Source organism: Oryctolagus cuniculus, chromosome 16 (genome assembly GCF_051225735.1).
Source record: "Oryctolagus cuniculus isolate XC-2025 breed Fujian yellow rabbit chromosome 16, ASM5122573v1, whole genome shotgun sequence".
In the NCBI taxonomy this organism is placed as follows: domain Eukaryota; kingdom Metazoa; phylum Chordata; class Mammalia; order Lagomorpha; family Leporidae; genus Oryctolagus; species Oryctolagus cuniculus.
This window is the reverse complement of record NC_142882.1, coordinates 14,965,577-14,987,469: the sequence shown is the minus strand read 5'-3', so window position 1 is coordinate 14,987,469 and position 21,893 is coordinate 14,965,577. Positions and strand designations below refer to the sequence as shown.

Here is a 21,893-nt window from a genome sequence, read left to right as displayed (position 1 = left end):
CAATACTGGGACCAGCTGTGCCTACATAGAGATCTATTCTCCCTGCAGGGGGCTGAGACAGAAGATATAATCCAAAAGAATTTTTTACTAATATCAACAGAGTCTTTAACTTTATGTTGGGTTGAGTTGACATGTTCTTTACTGTGATTTTTCTCAACCTACTCCTGAATCTTTTATACAGTTCACAGGACATACCTCCCTGGAACTGTGATAATTCCATGAGGTCAAGTGTCTACAGAGATGGAGACCTGGTACTGGGTGGGTTTTTCCCCCTTTACTTCCTGGAACCAGAATCAGACATGGTCCAGTTATCTTTTTTATCCAGGCCAAAGGATAAAATGACAGTAAACTGGTAAGTCCAACATTGAGTTATGTGTTAACTGTGGTTCAGATTGCAAGTTTGTGTGTGTTTGTATTGGTTAATCTGCTTAAGAATTCTAAAAAATGTACACAGAAGTTTCAGGAATGCAGATCAATGAAGGCTGGTGTTCCTTCCCTTTCCATTTTATTTTTTTCTCTACTCCTTCATGGGAGGAGAGAGAGATGGATATATTTTGTATTCATCTGATATCCTGAACAGACTCCTAGAATCTTGAAATTAATGAGACAAATGGAACTCCAGCCCATATCCCCATCCCCACCCCTGCCTGCCCCATCCAAAACCCATGGAACAGAGAATGGCCTGAGGACAGTGTTCGATCTAAGGCACTCACTCTAGGTGTCACTGCTAACAAATGTGCCTGGTAGAGAAGCTGTTTGTGTCTGAGATCCACCACCTGACATACACACTGCCTCCCATACATCAACACTTGCAATCTACTCAATAGAAGTCTTTTGGGAACCCGCTCCTGAAAATAAATCTTTACTCTTTAATCTATGGTATTCTGTATGGGAACTTTGAGAATCTCTTTTGCTCAGGAGGAGCCCATGCCACAAGCATAGATGCCTGTTGTGGAGACTGCATAGAAATTGATTTGTTATCATCCATTGACTGGCACCTTTCACTGCACAATGTTTCCATGTTTTATCCATTTTGTGGCTTTTATCAACCTGTAGCATACTTTTCTCATACTATTTTTTAAAGATTTATTTATTTATTTGAAAGTCAGAGTTACACAGAGAGAGGAGAGGCAGAGAGAGGTCTTCCATCTATTGGTTCATTCCCCAGTTGGCTGCAATGGCCAGAGCTGTGCCAATCTGAAGCCAGGAGCCAGCAGCCTCCTTGGAGTCTCCTACATTTGTGCAGAGGCCCAAGCACTTGGGCTATCTACTGCTTTCCCAGGCCATAACAGAGACCTGGATTGGAAGTGGAGCAGCCAGGACCTGAACTGGCAACCATATGGGATGCCAGCATTGCAGGCGGCAGCTTTACGGGGTATGCCACACTGCCAGCCCCCTTCTCATAATATCTTAATAGCTAGGTCTACATTTGGTATCAAGATACTTGTGCTTACTTATTATTGATGTAAAATATTGATGTAAATTATTGATGTAACTATTAAGAATACATGTTTTTCTTTTTTATCAAAATTCTATTCAGTCTTTTTTTATATAACTTATTACATATGATTTATATCTCACAACTTGGAAAACCTAAACCTTATGAATGTTAGGATATACTGTACAAAATATTGGTTATTCATCAAATAATTTACCAAGTATCTTTCATGTGACAAACTAAACACGCTATGCATGGTTGCAGTATGCATCATGAAATCAGTGGATGTCTACATGTGAGACAGATTTGTTTTATCTAGAATGATCACACATCCTGGTTTGCTTCCTACAGCCTATTTATGCCAATAATCCTTGTGTATTCATTAATATCACCCTATCTTATTATTAGAAGTGTACCAGTTTGGAAGGTCATTTACATGGTCACTGTAGATACTGGAAGGAGTATGAGAACTGTTTACAGAAAGGAGATAAAGTTCTGACTGTGCCTTCTCTCTGTTGATGACATCAAGCCTTATGCCCTTCATCTGCTAATTAAGGATATTACTACTACAAAACAAAATTCTTATTATGATAAAGTTAAAGGTTTATAAAATGCTTGTTCCCCCACCAGCAAGTGTCCAGCATCTTTGTAGATGAAATGTAATTACTTTAAATGTATTTACTAAGAATATATGTTTTTCAATCTTCTGATATATAAACTTTACCATTGGTGTTATCTATAAACTGAATATTTGGCAAAATTGATCAATGAAGCAATCATAGACTTGTTCTGCCTCTAGACATCATATTCTAAAATCAATCTTGCTTTATCATCAAATTTTTAAAAATCTTCCAAGTTTAAAAAATATTTCACACACAAGTACTTTTGCACATTTTTTTATGAAACAAGGCCATATTTCAAAACATGGATCCTGTGTCAAATCACCATTCTAAACTGCTTTAAGTTCCATGTTTTGTGAAATAATATCATCGAGATCACTAAGTGGAATCTAATTAAAAACATTTCTTATATTTTAAATTTGTTTCAAGGTTATAGGAATCACAGAAATAGTTTGGAGAGATCTCTATTTTATTATCACTGCAGCTTATTGCATACACTTGAAAGATGAGTTAAGAACACTGAAAAAATTTGGGTTTTGAGTGAGATGTCAGTCATGAATACACATATCTAGCGCTAATGCTTATGATCTCTATAGGGTTTTTATCAACTTTGTACACGGTCCAGAACTTAATACCGGGCAGGCATGTATTTGGGGGAAAAAGAAGCAAACTTCTCAGCTTTCAACTGACAGCAAGAGCTACAAGTAACCAAGCACTGAAAAATAAAGCTCTTCATGAAATAAATAATTGCATTTAAGCAGAATGATTAAAAGCAAGAAACATTTCAATCAATGCTATTTGCCATTCAAATAAGTAAATCTAAGAACTAAACAGACTTCAGTAGCATATAGATAGAGAAATAGATAAAATGGAACTTCGTGGATGAGGAAAAGAGTGAATTAAAATAAACATTGTAAGTATTATGACAATTTGAAATTCTGAATGAAATGCTCATTTTCAAGACAAACATAACTGAATGAAAATACTTCTGTTAGTATTTGTATATTATAACAGAAAATTACAGAAAGGGCTCATGAAAATCCCTATGGTGAATAGATTAGAGATGCTTCCAAACGCTAAAATCACTGACAAGTCAGATGGTGTTCAACTATTTCAGAGGGTACTGAAAACAGAGATGCTTCCTCTTGGGTTCCATCCCTAAGTAGAAGTGAAATCCCATGTTGGGACACATCAAGGCTTTCCTGAAGGACTAGGGAAGGTGAGTGTGATCATGGACACAGTTTGCTTCAGAGAAATCTGAGGGTCATTCCAAAATCTTCTAGAGCCCTTGGAACCTCACTCACACCTCCTCCATGTGCCAGAGCTGAGGCACCACTGCGTGGAAGCCTGAGTATGACCATTGCTGCCTCAGGGCATGGCTGTGTTGTTGCTCTGAATTCCATAGTCTCACCCTTCTCCCCGATGTTGCTCCTATCTTTAGGTGGCTGTGGAAGAACTACCAATACGTGCTGGCCTTCTGCTTTGCTATCCAGGAGATCAATAAGGACCCCCAGCTCCTCCCCAACCTGACCCTGGGTTTCCAGCTCTACAATTCTGTTACCAGTGGTCAGTTCACCCTGAGGAGCACTCTGCACTGGCTGACTGGAAACATTCATTTCATCCCTAACTACACCTGCCAGACACAAGGCAAGACGGTTGCCATAATTGCTGGAACCATGTCAGCATTTTCAGCTGAAATTGGAACAATGTTGGAGCTGTACAAAACCCCACAGGTAAATCTGTTGTGAATTCTGGTGAGAAATTCTGCCATCTCCCACCAGACATGTCCAATTTGAAGCAAAGGTCACGTGGAACACAACTGCACATATAGCACCACAATTTGAAACAGATTCTGGGGAATTCCTTAGATTGTGAGAGAGATCACTGTCTAGGCCCAATGTATCCATCCCCACCTGCTGAGAAAGTTGACTGCTGACTATTGACAGGAAATACCCACAGCACAGAGATATCCTAGGATGACTCAATGTTAGACATGGGTATATCAAGACCTGGGCCCAGACTTTCCATTTGGAACCCACTGAGGTCCATGACAGTCCCAAAGATCATCAAGGAGTGTTTGGGGCTGAGTTACACTTAGATGAGATTTTACCCTCTCCCTAGACCTAATCCTGACTTCCTCACATTCAGCAGATTCCTTCACAGGACTCCCAGTTCACTTCCATGTGCAACTAAGAGATTTAGATCTTAGTGTTTGACAGAATAAGAAACAAATACAGGCAGACAGTGTGCACCCATTCACAGTATAATCACAAAATAGCCACCATAGTGCTGGTGCTCACTGACCATGGTGAAAGTAATCAATCCAAATCTTACAAGTAGGTGTTAGGAAACCAATCACGTAACCAATCAAGCTGCTTCCCAGGGCCTGTATTCACATTTCCAGGATTCTGAATGGAGACCCACTACAAATAGGTAGCAATCTGCACACATTACCATCAAGCTCAGACTGCAATAGCTTAGGATGATTGTGGTCTGAAAAGCAATTTTATGTATACTCAGAGATGATAGGTGAATATAGTTTTCAAGACAATTTAGGATATGCTTGAAAACAAATGAAATTCAAAGTATCAGGAGATCAACCCACACAAAATATTTGTCCCTGAGGAAACACACAACACCAGTTGCAGTGGGAGCTGTTCTCCACATGTCTCATGAGGTGAGAGGTGGGAAAGACCAATGTCCTGGTGATTCTGAATCTAAAATACATGCCTTCTTCTTCCCAAATATACATGAAGAACGTGGGTATCTTACACATTATCTTTCATGCTATGAATGAAGATGTACATTTCTTCTCCTAAAAGCAACAGGCATTGAAGCACAGTTACTCTGATCTCAGGTGATAGAATTTTCTTATGCCTACACATGATATTTCTTCATAGGACTTTTTTAAATCACTTCCCAAGACAGAAAACTCAAAACCCACAAAAGTCAAATCACACCGGTTTTCTTTCCATTCAGATCACATATGGCCCTTTTGATCCCATGCTAAGTGAGAGAGACAAGTTTCCATCACTCTATCAGATGGCCACTAGTGACAGCTCTCTGGCCTGTGGAATGCTCTCCTTGCTACTACATTTTGGCTGGATTTGGGTGGTGATCTTTGTATCTAATGATATGAAAGGAGAGAAGTTCCTACAGGATATTCAAACCGAGATGGTAAAGAAAGGTCTCTGCTTGGCCAATATAATAAAGCTCCCAGACACTAAGTCAAGATATGAAAAAACTGAAATATCCTTCCTAGCAGGGCTTCGAATTTCATCTGCAAATGTGCATATTCTATATGGTGATGTAAGGAGTGTGTATACCATGGAATTTCTAAGCAAATTCTATTTAACCCTGGGGAAGGTGTGGATCATGGCTGCAAAGTGGGAGATTGTTGTGAAGGAGACAGACCACATGCTACACTCTTTTCATGGAGGCTTCTCATTTTCATACCACAAGGAAGAAATCCCTGGCCTCAACCACTTTGTCAAGACAGTGGACCCTTCCCACTACCCAGAAGATTTCTTCCTCAGTCAACTATGGCTTCATGCTTTTCACTGCTTACCTACTGGGTCACTTTGTGGAACAATTGGAGTCTGCCCACCAAATGCTTCCTTTGAGTTTTTCCCAGGACGCATTGACATGCTGACCATATCTGACTCCAGCTATTTCATCTACAATGCTGTGTATGCAGTGGCCCATGCCCTCCATAAGATGCTTTCAGAGCAAATAGAAAAGGGATCTCCAGGAGATGCAACTCAACCAAGAATTTTTCCATGGCAGGTAAACATCTCCCAGAACAGGACATTTATTGAACACCTGATGGCATTCTCAGGTATTTTTATTGCAGTACCACATGACCATGTTTTCATGTTGAGATTGCCATGATCAGGTATAATGGAAAGTGGGTTCTTTCACAACAGACTGGGCATAGATACATCTGTAATTGTTATCTATGTGTGGAGAATTTGTTATCTGCTATGGAGCATTTTAAATATATTTTCTGTTATGCAACATGTTAAAAATAATTTTAAAATGGTCTATATGCTAAGAAATGCACATAAGTCTACAGATAAAAGAGTTTTTGGTCATCTGATCATACTACAACCAACACCCATATTAAGAACATAGCATTACTAGTACTGCAAGAGTCCTCAGTAGCAACCACTTAATTTTTTTAATGTGTGAAAGAGGAACATATTGTCAATAATATGATTTGATTTATTTTTTTATTTTTTTTACAGGTAGAGTGGACAGTTAGAGAGAGAGAGAGACAGAGAGAAAGGTCTTCCTTTGCCATTGGTGCACCCTCCAATGGCTGCCGCGGGTGGTGCACAACGCTGATCCGAAGGCAGGAGCCAGGTGCTTATCCTGGTCTCCAATGGGGTGCAGGGCCCAAGCACTTGGGCCATCCTCCACTGCACTCCCGGGCCACAGCAGAGAGCTGGCCTGGAAGGGGGGCAACCGGGACAGAATCTGGCGCCCCGACTGGGACTAGAACCCTGTGTGCTGGCGCCGCTAGGTGCAGGATTAGCCTATTGAGCCATGGTGCCGGCCTATGATTTGATTTAGCGAAGCACTACTTATAATTACATAGGAAATTATCTAAAGTCCACACAATTTTATACTCATATATTAACTAACACAAATGAGAGGAAACAATATTTTTGTACCTCTGGCTTATGTAATTTACTGTGATGACCTCCAGTTTTAAATGTCAAGATTTCATTCTTAATTATGGCTGTGTAATATTCATATATGTGAGATGATATAATATGATTTTTTATATATATATATAAGTATCTCACCAATTCCTTCTCCCAGCCATCAGTTGATGGACCTCTAGATGATTCTACATCTTATGTGTTGTGCATTGAGCTTCTGTAAAGTTGGGAGTGTAGGAGACTCTTTCTTGTGCTGATTTCAATTCATTTGGATACATTCCCAGGTCTGAGACAACTAGGCCATGTTGTAGAACCAATATTGGTTTTCTGAGGAGTTCCTCTATTGTCTTCCATTATGTTTGTACTGGCTTATAATCCTTCCCATCAACATTGTATTGGGGTACCTTTTTTTCCTGATCCTCAGCAGAATTTGCTATTTTTCAAATTTTGGATAATATTCATTCAAAGTGGGGTGAAGTGAAATCCCACGTTAGTTCTTATTGGTGCTTCCCTGATGGTTAGTGATCATGAACCTCTTTTCATGTTTCTCTTGGGCATTTGTATTTCATCCTGTGAAAAAATCCCTGTTCATATCCTTAGTTCATTTCTTAACTAGATTGTTGGTTATGTTGTTGTTAAGTTTCTTGAATTCCTTATACATCTGGAGATTAATACTTTATTGGAACCATGTTTTGCAAATATTTCTCCCATTTTGTAAGTAGTGTCTTCACTTAGATGAGTGTGTCTTTTGCTGATGAGAAGTTACTTAGCTTAATGTATATTCTTGCCTTTATTGCCTTTACTTCTTGGATTTTATCTAAGAAATTCTTGCCAGGGAAATGACTTGTAGTGTTTCCCCAATGTTTGCCTCTTGTAATTTGATGGTTTCAGGTTTTAGGTTTAGATCCTTGATAAATTATGAGTTGATATTTGTATAGGGTATGAGGTAGCAGTCTGATTTAAAATCTCTGCATGTGGAAATCCAAATGTCTGCATTTGTTGATGAGACTTAATCTAGGGAGTGAGTTTAGCTCCATGTAACATTTTCAATACAGATTCTATAATGACATATCATAGAATAATGTTTCTCAGAGTATAGTGCAATGTTTAGAATATCCTAACACAGCTCATTACAAAGACTGGGAAGAAAAAATGATCAAAAGTACTCTTTTTGTTGGAATGTATGTAAGGTTAGGAAATGTGGACTCTGGACATATCCCACAACAACTATATACCCTATAATAATATCCCCTACAGGTGTGCTGTAGTCCACGCCCTCTGTGAGACATTACTGGGGCAAATAGCAGTGGGGTGCACATTTTATCATAAAATGACTCTGAAACAGGAAAATATCCTGATCAAATTATTTGAGTAAATCAAATAAATTGAATGTCTCACAGAAGATAAATATATATTCTATATTATACATATATGTAAATTAAATTGACTTCAGCATGTTTACTTCACTATGTAATTTCTGGGATTACATCCAATATTAATTAACATCCTATTTGTGATTTGATAGACTCACATTTTAAAAGTAAATGTACTGGCCGAGAAGGCTTACAAATATAAGATTAGAGAATATTTATGAAGTTCTTGGTTCAAATTAGTGAAGACATAATGATAGTCCTTTAAAGAATTGGCTGTCCCACAACAGGTGTCAGGAGACTCTGAAAGTCAAGAGTTAATACACACTGTTCAGATACTAACTGCCATCAGGGTATTGTTTTTTTATATAGTAAATAAAAATTTACAAAGTACAACTTTTGCATTGTTGTAGCTTTTTCCCCCATAACCTCTCTCCCACCCATAACCGCCCTATCTCCCACTCCCTCTCCCATCCCACTCTTCATCAAGATTCATTTTCAATTATCTTTATATACAGGTGATCAACTTAGTATATACTAAGTAAAGATTTCAAAAGACTGCACCCACCCAACCGCACAAGATATAGAGTATTGTTTGACTAGTTGTTTTACTGTTAATTCTTACAGTACAACACTTTAAGGACAGAAATCCTACATGGAGAGCAGGTGCACAGTGACTCCCATTGTTGAGTTAACAATTGACACTCTTATCTATAAGTCAGTAATCACCCGAGGCTCTTGCCATGAGCTGTCAAGGCTTTGGAAGCCTCCTGAGTTCACCAACTCTGATCTTATTTAGTCAAGGCCATATCACAGTGGGGGTCCATTCCTCCCTTCAGAGAAAGGTACCTCCTTCTTTGATGGCACATTCTTTCTGCTGGGATCTCATTCACCGAGATGTTTCATTCAGGTCATTTTTGCCACAGTGCCTTGGCTTTCCATGCCTGTGAGACTCTCATGGGCCTTTTAGCCAGATCCGAATGCCCCAAGGGTTGATTCTGAGTCTGGAGTGCTGTTCAGGGCATTTGCCATTCTATGAGGCTGCTGTGCATCCTGCTTCCCCCGTAGGATCATTGTCTCCCTTTTAATTCTATCCTTCATTATTTACAGACACTGGTCTTATTTGTGAAATCTCTTTGACAATTATGTACTTAAAATGATCACTTTAACAAGTGAGATGGAATGGGTACATGCCACCTTGATGGGATTGAATTGGAATCCCCTGGCATATTTCTAACTCTACCATTGGAGGTAAGTTGGGTGTGCATGTGCCAAACTGTATATCTCCTCAATCTCTTACTCCCACTCTTATATTTAACAGAGATCACTTTTCTGTTAATTTTAAATGCCTAAGAATAATTGTGTATTAACTAAGGAGTTCAACTAATGGTATTAAGCAGAAAAAAAAAATACTAAAAGGAATAAAATAGTAAGTTCTTCCTCAACAGTCAAGACAAGGGCTTATCTGGTCATTGTTTCTCATAGTGTCCATTTCACTTCAACAAGTTTCCCCTTTGGTGCTCAGTTAGTTGCCATCGATAAGTGAGAACATACGATATTTGTCCCTTTGGGACTGGCTTAATTCACTCAGCATGATGATTTCCAGATACCTTCATTTTGTTGCAAATGTCCAGATTTCATTTATTAAACAGCTGTACAGTATTCTGTAGAGTACATAACCCATAATTTCTTTATCCAGTCATCTGTTGATGGGCATTTAGGTTGATTCCATGTCTTAGCTATTGTGAATTGAGCTGCAATAAACATTGAAGTGCACACAGCTCTTTTTTTCCAGTTTAATTTCCTTTGGGTAAATTCCAAGGAGTGCGATGGCTGGGTCATGTGGTAAGGCTATATTCTGGTTACTGAGGACTCTCCAAACTGTATTCCATAGTGGCTTTATCAGTTTGCCTTCTCACCAACAGTGGATTAGTGTCCCTTTTTCCCCACATCCTCGCCAGCATCTGTTGTTAGTTGATTTCTGTATGTGAGCCATTCTAACTGGGGTGAGGTGAAACCTCATTGTGGTTTTGATTTGCATTTCCCTGATGGCTAGAGATCCTGAGCATTTTTTCATGAGTCTGTTGGCCATTTGGATTTCCTCTTTTGAAAAATGTCTGTTAAGGTCCTTGGCCCATCTTTATATTGGGTTGGTTGTTGTGGAGTTTCTTGATCATTTTATAGAGTCTAGTTGTTAATTCTTTACCAGTCATGTAGTTTGCAAATAATTTCTCCCATTGTGTTGGTTGCCTCTTCACTTTCCTGACTATTTCTTTTGCTGTAAAGAGACTTCTCAATTTGAGGTAAACCCATTTGGCTATTTTAGCTTTGACTACCTGTGCCTCTGGTGTTTTCTCAAGAATTCTTTGCCTGTTCCAATGTCTTGAAGGGTTTCCCCTATGCTCTCAATTAATTTCATGGTGTTATGGCATATATCTAGATCTTTGATCCATGGTGAGTGGATTTTTGTATATGGTGTATGATGATAGGGGTCTTGTTTCATACTTCAACATGTTGACATCCAGTTTTCACTGCACCATTTGTTGAAGAGGCTGTCCCTGTTCCAGGGGGTTGGTTTTAGCTCCTTTGTTGAATATGAGTTGGTTATAGATGTTTGGATTGATTTCCAGTGTTTCCATTGATCTGTCCATCTATTTTTGAACCAGTACCAGGCTGTTTTGATAATAACTGCCCTGTAGTATGTCTTGAATTCTGGAATTGTGAATACTCCGGATTTGTTTTTATTGTAAAGGATTGCTTTAGCTATTCACGGTCTCCTGCTTCTCCATATGAATTTCAGCATCATTTTTTCTGGGTCTGTGAAGAATGACTTTGGTATTTTGATTGGCATTGCATTGAACCTGTAAATTGCTTTTGGGATAATGGACATTTTGATGATATTGATTCTTCCAATCCATGAACATGGCAGATTTTTCCATTTTTTTGTTTCTTCTTCTATTTCTTTCTTTAGTGTTTTGTAATTTTCTTCATAGAGGTCTTTGATATTCTTGGTTAAATTTACCCAACGTACTTCAATATTTTGTGGCTATTGTGATTGGGATTTATCTTAGAAGTTCTTGCTCGGCCACAGCATTGTCAGTGTATACAAAGCCTGTTGATTTCTGAGCATTAACTTTGTATCCTGCTACATTACCAAACTCTTCTATGAGATTCAATATTCTCTTACAAAAATTTTTGGGATCCCCTATACATAGGATCATGTCATCTGTTAACGGGGATAGTTTGACTTCCTCTTTTCCCATTTGTATTCCTTTAATTTCTTTTTCTTGCCTAATGTCTCTGGCTAAAGCTTCTAGGACTATATTGAATAGCAATAGTGAGAGTGGGCATCCCTGTCTGATGTCAGTTTCAATGGAAATGCCTCTAACTGTTCCCCATTCAATATGATGCTGGCCATGAGTTTATCATAAATTGCCTTAGTTGTGTTGAGGAATGTTCCTTCTAACCCCAATTTGCTTAAAGTTTCATCATGAAAGGGTATTGTATTTTGTCAAATGCTTTATCTGCTGCTATTGAGATAATCATATGATTTCAGTTTCTCAACTTGTTAATGTGATTGATTCTCGAACACTGAACCATCCCTGCATACCAGGGATAAATCCCACTTGGTTCATGTGAATGATCTTTCTGATGTGTAGTTAGATTCGGTTTGCCAGGATTTTGTTTAGTATTTTTGCATCTATGTTCATCAGGGAGATAGGTCTATAGTTTTCTTTCTCTGCTGTGTCTTTCCAGGGCTTAGGGATTAAGGAAATATTGGTGGCCAGCGTCATGGCTTACTAGGCTAATCTTCTGCCTGCAGCACTGGAACCCCAGGTTCTAGTCCCGGTTGGGGTGCCGTTCTGCCTGGTTGCTACTCTTCCAGTCCAGCTCTCTGCTGTGGATCAAAAAAGCAGTGGAGGATGGCCAAGTGCTTGGGCCCTGCACCCACACAGGAGACCAGGAGGAAGCACCAGGCTCCTATCTTCAGATCGGTGCAGCACGCCGGCTGCAGCGGCCATCTGGGGGGTGAACCAATGGAAGGAAGACCTTTCTCTCTGTCTCTCTCTCCCACTGTCTAACTCCCCTGTCAAAAAGAAAAGATGATATTGGCTTCATAGAAAGAATTTGGGAGGATTCCCCCCTTTCAATTGTTTTGAATAACTTGAGAAAAACTGGGGTTAGTTGTTCTTCAAAAGTCTGGTAGAATTCAGTGGTGAAGCCATCCAGTCCTGGGCTCTTCTTTTTTGGTAGTGCGTTTATTGCTGATTCAATTTCTTTCATGGTTATGGGTCTGTTTATGTTTTGTATATCTTCATGGCTCAGTTTAGGAAGGTTGTAAGGGTCCAGGAATCTATCCATTTCTTCCAGGTTCCTCAATTTGTTAGCTTACATCTCTTTGTAATGGTTTCTGATGATTCTTTTTATTTCTGTTGTGTCTGCTGTTACATTTCCATTACCATCATTACTTTTATGGATTTGGGTCTTCTCTCTCCTTTTGTCAGTTCGTTGGTCCAATGGTGTGTCTATTTTGTTTATTTTTTCAAAGAACCAGCTCCTGGTTTTGTTGATCTTTTGTATTGTTTTTTTGTTTGTTTGTTTCAATTCTGTTTATTTCTTCTCTAATCTATAGTAGTTCTTTTCTTCTGCCTGGTTTGGGTTGGATTTGCTGCTGTTTCTCTATATCCTTGAGGTGCATTGAGAGGTCATTTGTTTGGTTCCTTTCCAGTTTCTTGATGTAGGCACCAATTGCTATAAGCTTTCCTCCTAGCACTGCTTTTACTGTATCCCACAAGTTTTGATAGGTTGTGCTGTCATTTTCATTTGTTTCTAGAAATCCTTTGATTTCTCTTGATTTCTTCTATGACCCACTGTTCATTCAGAATCATGTTGTTCATTCTCCATGTATTTGCATATGGTGTAGAGATTCTTGGGTTGTTGATTTTGAGTTTCACTGTGCTATGGTCTGAGAAGCTGCATGGTATAGTTTCAATTTTTTTGAATTTGTTGAGGCTCCCTTTATGGCCTAGCGTATGGTGAATCCTAGAGAACGTTCCATGTACTGGGGTGAAATACGTGAACTCTGTGGCTGTGGGGTGAAAGGTTCTGAAGATATCTATTAGGTCTATTTGGTCTATAGCATCAATTAACTCTGTTGTTTCCTTGTTGAATTTCTGTCTGGTTGATCTGTCCATTGGTGAGAGTGGCATGCTGAATGCCCCTGTAACCATTGTATTTGAATCTATATCTCCCTTTAAGTTCTTTAGTAATTCTTTCAAGTAGTCAGGTGCCCTGTAATTAGGTGCATATACATTTATAATAGTAATGTCTTCATGTTGGATTGATCCTTTAATCATTATATAATGCCCTTCTTTCTCTCTTTTAATAGTTTGTGTGTTAAAGTCTATTTTGTCTGATATTAGGATGGCCACCCCAGCTCTTTTTTGATTTCTGTTAGCTTGAAATATCTTTTTCCACCCTGTCACTTTCAGTCTGCATGCATCTTTGCTGATAAGGTGTGTTTCCTGAAGGCAGCATATAGATAGATTCTCTTTTTTAATTCAATCCGCTAGTCTGTCTCTCTTGGTTGTCGAGTTGAGGCCATTTATATTCACTGTGACTATTATTAAATACTGTCTTTTTCCAGTCATGGTTCCTTAAACAAGCTGTTTATGTATTTTGAGATTTGTTTGTAGTTTAGTTGGCTCATTTTCTACATTCACCTTTTTTTGTAGTGAAGTTCTTGTTTCTGTATTTCTGTGTGCAGCACGTCTTTGAGCCAGTGTTGTAGGGTTGGATGTGAGGATACAAATTCCTTCAGTTTCTGTTTGTCGTGGAAAATCTTTATTTTCCCTACATTCATATATGATAGCTTTTCAGGGTATAGTATTCTAGGTTGTCATTGTTTGTCTTTTAAAACTTGGAATATATCATGCCATTATCTCCTTGCCTGTAGTGTTTGCGATAAATCTGGGGTGAGTCTGATTAAATTATCCTTAAATATGATTCATCGTTTCTCTCTGGCACAATTTAGGATTTCTTCTTTGTGTTTCACTGAGCTGAGTGTTGCCACAATGTGATGCAGTGAATTTCTCTTCTAGTCTAATTTACTGGGGCTCCTGAGTATTTGTTGAATTTGGTTGTTTCCATCAATTTGCCTCTGTTGGAAGTTTTCTGATATTATTTCATTGAAAATGTTATACAAATAGAATTACACATAAACTGTATACACATGTTTATCAGTTTGGACTTGCCAGCAGCAGCCAGGGATGTCAGGTTCCAGAAACTTTATTATGAAAAATTATGCTTGGATTTCTAATTTATTTAACAGAATTCATCTGATATTTTATTCAATATTGTTAAACTCTAAAAAAATTATTTGAAAATCAAAGTTACTGTAAGAGAGTGAGAGACAGAAAGAGAAAAGGAGACAGATCTTGCATCTGCTGATTCACTCCACAATGGCTTCAAGGACCAGGACTGGGAACACTCTAAGCCAGGATGCAGGAGCTTCAATTGGGTCTCTCATGTGAGTGTAGGGGCCCAGGCAGTTGGGCGATCATCTAATGCTTTCCCATGTACATTGGCAGAGACCTGAACCAGCAGTAGAACAACAGTAATTTAACCAGCACTCACAGGGATGCTGGGCACTGTGGACAGCAGCTTCACCTGCTGCACCACAAGGCCAGCCCAAATTTGCTAAAGTAAAAAAATATTGATATGAACATAATAGATTTCATGTATTTCATAGATACATTTCTAAGAAGATATCCATTCTTCCTTCCCTCCCTCCCTCATTCTCCCCTCCTTCCTTTCTTTTTAATTTTTGCAAAAATAGCATTTCAATTTGCTTTATAATCACAGGTGTAATGCCACAGTAATCATAATGATTCATAAATGAAAAGTAGAAAGACCATGTTCCACAGGAACTTACACAAGATGATAAGCAAAAATGAAATCCAAGATATCAGTTTCATTTTGATACATGGTGGGGTTTTTCTTTGCATCTATAGTAACTACTACACATCACAGAAAACAAATTATATTTTCTGATTGGAACTGGTTTATTTCAGTAAGCATAAGCATAAAGGTCTCCAGTTGCATCCATTTTTTGTCAAAGAGAGGATTTCATTCTATTTGGTAGGGGGTATATTTTGAAAAGTGCACATGTTTGCACTCACCTATGGAACCATCACAATAATCAAGATATTGCATATATAAAGTCATGTTGTTTACATTTGGAAAACTAAGATGAGCTTTCCTAAACCTCTAACAATCTTTCATGGTCAGCCACCCTGTGGGACACATCCTGTGATTTCTCTGGATTCAAATGGTCCCCATCATTTTAATGGGTGTTGGGGGGTAGAATTCCCTGCATTTGAACAATGATATGATGATCATTCAGACAAAAGTCAGCCTCCACCAAATAGAAAACCTGAAGATACACAGGAGGCAAAAGAAGGATTTCTCAGTCATATGCACCTCCCACCTCTAATCTGAATGTTCTCCCTCTTTCCAATTGTGCCTCCCCTCCAGCTTCATCCACTCCTGAAGAAAATCCAATTTACCAACAGTGCTGGGGAGGATGTTTCCTTCCATGAAACAAGACACCATATGGCACATTATGATATCCACAACATTGTGAATTTTCCTGCTGGATTTCGGTTGCTGATTAAAATCGGGGAGTTCTCCTCTGAGAGTGCACATGACCAAGGCTTGGTCCTCAATGAAGAGATGATAGAATGGCCTATAGCATTCAAGAAGGTGTGGATCCATGGAAATATTGGATACATACAGAAGGTCTGAGAGGAGATTAAGTGCGAGATTTTAAATAAGCATTCAATTCTCAATTCACATATTGGCTTCAAAAGATATGGTGTCCCTTACACATATATGAGTCAATGTGTATTAGAAGTTTATGTTTGTATTAGTTATTGCTGTTTTTACTTTGGAAATAATTATGCATTCAGATGTTGAGTGACTAAAATGAGCAATGTTAATGAATAGCGATAGATATCAGTATATAGACATAAAATTACAAAATACATGTGTACAGAAATTGTAAATTTTTTCAATTTTTTATTTATATAAGGTGAAAAATTTTCATTTCATGTATATATATACAGGTATATAGATTTAGAAGAACAGTGATATCTTAAATATGGTGAGAGTCATATATTTTAATGCAGCATGAACACAAGTAAATTATAAGTTGATCTATCCATCGCCTATTTGTAGAAAGCATTCTCATTTTCATTGTCATTGTGGTTGCCAATAAGTGCAGTTTCATTTCTGCATAGCATCTCACAGCTGTGGTCAAATGTTTTATCATCATTCTACTGTTGAAATCCCCCAGGGAATTTTGTGGGTGATTTGTGTAACTATCATGCTTTATGCCCAAAATGCATTCTTAGTTTCTTGAAATTGATACTCTTCCTGAATCTAGAAGTCCAGAAGAGGATTAGATACACAATCCATATTTTTATAACATTTGCTCATCATTTCTCTGTGGCCTTGTCTTTTTCTGAATACTCAGTCTCAAATATACACATTACATAATAATGATATGAATGTTAAAGATTTCAGAGGAAGAAATGTAGTAGAAAGAAACAAAGGCCTAGAAGAATAGATCTGGTGATGAACAAAATTACAGCAATCAGGTACCCTCATAATGTTTGGTAGACAATTGACAAACCTGGAAAGAGCATCATAGAAACTACAAATTGGATGTATGAAAAAATCAACAAGACAGAGAATGGGGAAGACAGTGATGACCTTCAGAGTGATGGGGCAAATAGAGACATCTTATCACAGTGCCTAATGATGTGCAAAACAATGACCATCGCTTCTCTTTCCCCCTCAGACTCCTCAGTCTTTATGTGGCCAGAGGTGTGGTCCAGGATTCAGGAAAATGCCACAGGAAGGAAGAGCTGTCTGCTGCTATATTTGTGTTATTTGTCCAGAGAGAGACATTTCCAATCATACAGGTAGAAAACATGTAACTCACTATGAAAACTCCACCATCTTAACTATTTCTAGATAAAAAGGAAACCAAGAATCTTTATAATGGGATAAGAGTGCCCCATTGTTCTCTATGCACACTTTCACTCACTCTTTCCATACACTTGTTGTATGCTCACTCTCGCCATCTCAGTAGTCTGGTGGTGCTCATCCTCTCTAGCTCAACACTGACACTGATTCTCTCTGATATCCTTCTTTTCCATCCAGTGCTAGATGAGGCTGTCTTAATCTGAGATCTTCTAGTAGGCCTACTAATGTCTGAACAAAAAATATCAGATGAGCATTTGTTAAGGCTCCCTAAGGATTTCTAGAAATCTTGAAATCAAAACTTTTCCATACACACCTGAGAAACAGGGAGCTACTTCACAGGAATTGTGATGGGAATACTGTATTACTTTCTGTGCTGGGTCTTTTACATAGTGCGTGCTGTGTAGTACACATAATGAATGCCTCCCTTTGTCCTTTTGTTTTCTATACTAGAATAAGAGACAATAAGTGTGAAATATACAGACAAAACATCCTAATAACTATGCAACTACATAACACCTCCAGTCCTCCAGTCCATGAAGCTTGTATGATTACCAACTTAAAACCTGAGAAGCACTTTACTACAAGTGTGGACCAACTAATATCATTTCCTTTCTTTTAAAAAATATTTCTTTTTAATTTCAAAGAGTTACAGAGGAGACAGACAGAGAGAGAGAGAGAGAGAGAAAGAGATTCCATCTACTTATTCAAGCCCCAGACATGCACAATTGACCAGGTTTGGCAAGGCAGATGCCAGCAGCCAGGTTCATTTGGGTCTCCCACATGGGTTCAGGGGACCCAAGTACTTGGGCCATCTTCTGCGGCTTTTTCCAGGCCATTAGCAGGGAGCTGGATTGGAAATGGATTACTGGAACACAAAATAATGTCCATAAGGGATGCTGGCATTGCAGCTGGTGGCTTTACATATCATGCCACAACACTGAATCTACTTTTGTTTATTAAATTGACATATGATTGAGAGAGAGACATGGTCACCAACTGGCCTGTTCTTAATGACTTCCTTCATGCTGCTGCTGCCGAAGTGTATTACTTCAACAGAGACAATGTGGTGTACATGTGGTGTTCACATGACTAAAATGATGAACAAGCCATGCTTTCAGTGAAAAGGAGTGGAAAGTTCTCTTTCAATACTGTGATGAAAATATCACTTACTCCCATACAACCATTAAAAAACTAGTAGTGGTGGCGCCGCGGCTCACTAGGCTAATCCTCCACCTTGTGGCTCCGGCACACCAGGTTCTAGTCCCGGTTGGGGCGCCGGATTCTGGCCCGGTTGCCCCTCTTCCAGGCCAGCTCTCTGCTGTGGCCAGGGAGTGCAGTGGAGGATGGCCTGAGTCCTTGGGCCCTGCACCCCTTGGGAGACCAGGATAAGTACCTGGCTCCTGCCATCGGATCAGCACAGTGCGCCGGCCACAGTGCGCTGGCCACGGCAGCCATTGGAGGGTGAACCAATGGCAAAGGAAGACCTTTCTCTCTGTCTCTCTCTCTCACTGTCCACTCTGCCTGTCAAAAAATTAAAAAAAAATAAAAAAACTTTAAAAAAACCTAGTAGCAATAATTATTTTCTATGCAATCACAGCATATCAACATTTATATGGAAAGAGTGATGAGTCCATGCAGGAAATTAGAGTATTGACTGATGTATGGAAGTCCTAGGAGTGATAGATATTTTAAATAGGTCATCTACATTTGAGTATTAAAAAAAAAAAAAAAAACTTAAACCTGGTGACCGCAGACAAATATTTTAACCCATGTGAACACAAGCTTCTCCAGATAAAAACACTAGGGACAGTAGAGAAGAGGGTTTGGAAGAATCTATGCCCATATGAAATACAGGAAATACATCACTTTGAGAAAATAAAACACTGAAAGAAATATCTCTGAGTGACAAAATGAGTCCCCAGAGCCCCATGTGCTAAGGAGCTTGTTTCAGTGAGCTTCCTACACCTAGAGACGAGCATTCTCTCTGGGTCAGGAGTGCAGAAATATACTTTAGTGTGTCCTGGTACACATTAGAGCAGGCTGGACTCACCATGACATTGCAAAGGGGACCATTTTCCTTAACAGGGAAAAAGGAGCAAATTGTGAAGTGGAAACAGTCTTCCTTTTCTCCGCAGATGCAGAGCAGTGCAACCCGTGTGCAGATCACGAGTACCCAAACATGGAGAGAAACCGCTGCCTCCCCAAGCTGGTGACATTCTTAGCCTTTGAGGATGACCTGGGGAAGGCTCTGGCCTCCGTGGCTCTGTGTTTCTCTGTCCTCACAGCTGCAGTCCTCTGGGTCTTTGTGAAGCACCAAGACACTCCCATCGTCAAGGCCAATAACAGGACCCTCAGCTACATCCTGCTCATCACCCTCCTCCTGTGCTTCCTCTGCTCCTTACTCTTCCTTGGCCGTCCAAACACAGCCACCTGCCTTCTCCAGCAAATAGCATTTGGCCTTGTGTTCACAGTGGCTGTTTCCACCGTGCTGGCCAAGACCATCACTGTGATTCTTGCCTTCAAAGTTACAAAACCTGGAAGAAGTATCAGGCGATTGCTGGTATCAGGAGCTTCTAACTTCATCATTCCCATCTGCTCTTTGATCCAACTGGCTCTCTGTGGCATCTGGTTGGGAATTTCTCCTCCATTTATTGAGTTAGATGCACATTCTGAGCCTGACCACATCATCCTGGTGTGCAACAAGGGTTCAGCCACTGCCTTCTACTGTGTCCTGGGCTACCTGGGTTCCTTGGCCCTGGCGAGCTTCACTGTGGCTTTCCTAGCCAGGAATCTGCCTGACACATTCAATGAAGCCAAGTTCCTGACCTTCAGCGTGCTGGTGTTCTGCAGTGTCTGGGTGACCTTCCTGCCTGTCTACCACAGCACCAAGGGGAAGGTCATGGTGGCTGTGGAGATCTTCTCCATCTTGGCCTCCAGTGCAGGGCTCCTGGGCTGCATCTTCCTCCCCAAGTGCTACATTATTCTCATAAAACCTGATAAAAATTCTTTGAAAGCTTTAAAGAACCAACGCAGTTCTAGGGGATCCTGAAATTTTTCTCATGCATTTCTTCACATTTTCAACTTTGTAATCAAAAGGAAGTTGCATTCCAACACTGTAAAATAAGCAAAACTAAAAACCGTTGTTGTTTAGTCAATGAGTCCAGCAATTAATATCACCTTGTTCCATGATTGTACAGTTTCCATATATGCATGGATATGTCCTCAGTTTGTCCTTTTCCACTGATCAAACCAATTCTGAGCCAATGCCACACTCTTACTTACTGTGGTGTAATAAAAAGTTTTGATATGTAGAAGGGTGTGTACCTTTGTTCATTTTTAGAATTGTACTATCTGTTTTTGGACTTCTATACTAACTTTAGTTTCAGTTCGTCGAGTTCCACTAAAAATCTTTTTTGGTATTTTGCTGAGTTAAATTTATAGGTTCAATCTGGGGAGCTATGACATCTTTATAAAATTCTGTCATCCAATATATTAATATTATGTTGCTTTTTAAATATCCTTCAAAAACATTTCCTAATTTGGTGATAAAACTCTTGTATGTCTTTGTCAGCTATTTTTCTATGTACAACTTCTGTTTCTAGTATAAAGTCAGATCTTTTTTCTATTAAATTTTTAAGTTTCTTGTTGCTTAGGCTATAGATTCTGCAATAAAGTGGATTTATTTACCAAAAAATCACCTTGTTCCACATGACACTCTTTGGGTTTGTAATTTGGTTCTGACCCCTGACCCCAGATTCCCAGGAAATAAACCCTTTCAGTGAGTGGTGATGGCTCAGAGATATTGGGTCCCTTTCAATCAGTATTTTTCCTGGCTCCTGGCCCTGGCCTCAGTTCAGGCTCAGCTACTGTGGGCACTGAGATGTGAAGCAGTGAAAGGTTGGTTTCTCAGCCATCTCTCTCTCCATTTCTCTCTACCTCTCAAAAAACACAATGCCATCTAGAAATAGTTTAATAAAAAATAAGAGTGATATTTAAAACGGAAACAGAGCTGACCAGCAAGTTATAAATACCAATGCCATTTTATATGATAGGGCTATCCCTGAAAATATACACACTGTTTGCTGCTTAGGACGCCTGTCATTCTATAAGTCTTTTGTGTGGACTGCTTCCCATGTTGTAACATTCTCTCCATTTTAATTCTCTCTATTGTTATTACCAAACACTTGATCATATTTATATAATCCCTCTGACAGTTAATCCTATCTATATGATCAATTAAACATAATATGATCACTTTAACATGTAAGATGGCATTATTACCACCCAGTTTCATGGGATTTGGAGTATCAGAGTGAGATTTTAGGTTTACCCTTAGAAGTAAGTCCATGGGGATGTATGCAAAACTATACAGTTCCTCTCTCTCTTATTCCCACCTTTATTTTTATAGGGATCTACTTTCAATTGACTTTATACACATATGATTAATTCTATGTTAAAGAAAGAGTTCAACCAATGTTATTAAGTAGGAAAAAATAAAAATAATTAAAAATAATTAAAAACTGTTCCTCAACAGATAAGACAAAGGTTGTTTAAGTCATTGCTTCTCATAGTGACAGTTTGATTTATATAGCTTTCATTTTAGGTGCTCTGTTAGTTATCACAGATCATGGAGAACATATGGTTTTGACCCTTTGAGACTGGCTTATTTCTCTCTAAGTATGATGTTTTCCAGATTCATCCATTTTGTTGCAAATGATTAGATTTCACCTTTTTTTACCACTGTGTA

At 39.0% G+C, this 21,893-nt stretch overlaps 1 protein-coding gene across 1 annotated transcript; it reads left to right on the top strand.

The window, feature by feature from the left end:
- The first annotated feature begins 299 nt into the window (after positions 1–299).
- LOC127482682 (vomeronasal type-2 receptor 116-like) lies at positions 300–20,195 on the top strand. The gene is made up of 7 exons (XM_089315562.1): positions 300–352; positions 2,655–2,762; positions 3,500–3,791; positions 5,038–5,444; positions 15,703–15,859; positions 16,959–17,082; positions 19,282–20,195. The coding sequence occupies exons 1-7, from the start codon at positions 300–302 to the stop codon at positions 20,193–20,195; spliced, it is 2,055 nt and encodes a 684-aa protein (XP_089171688.1).
- Positions 20,196–21,893: the final 1,698 nt, after the last annotated feature.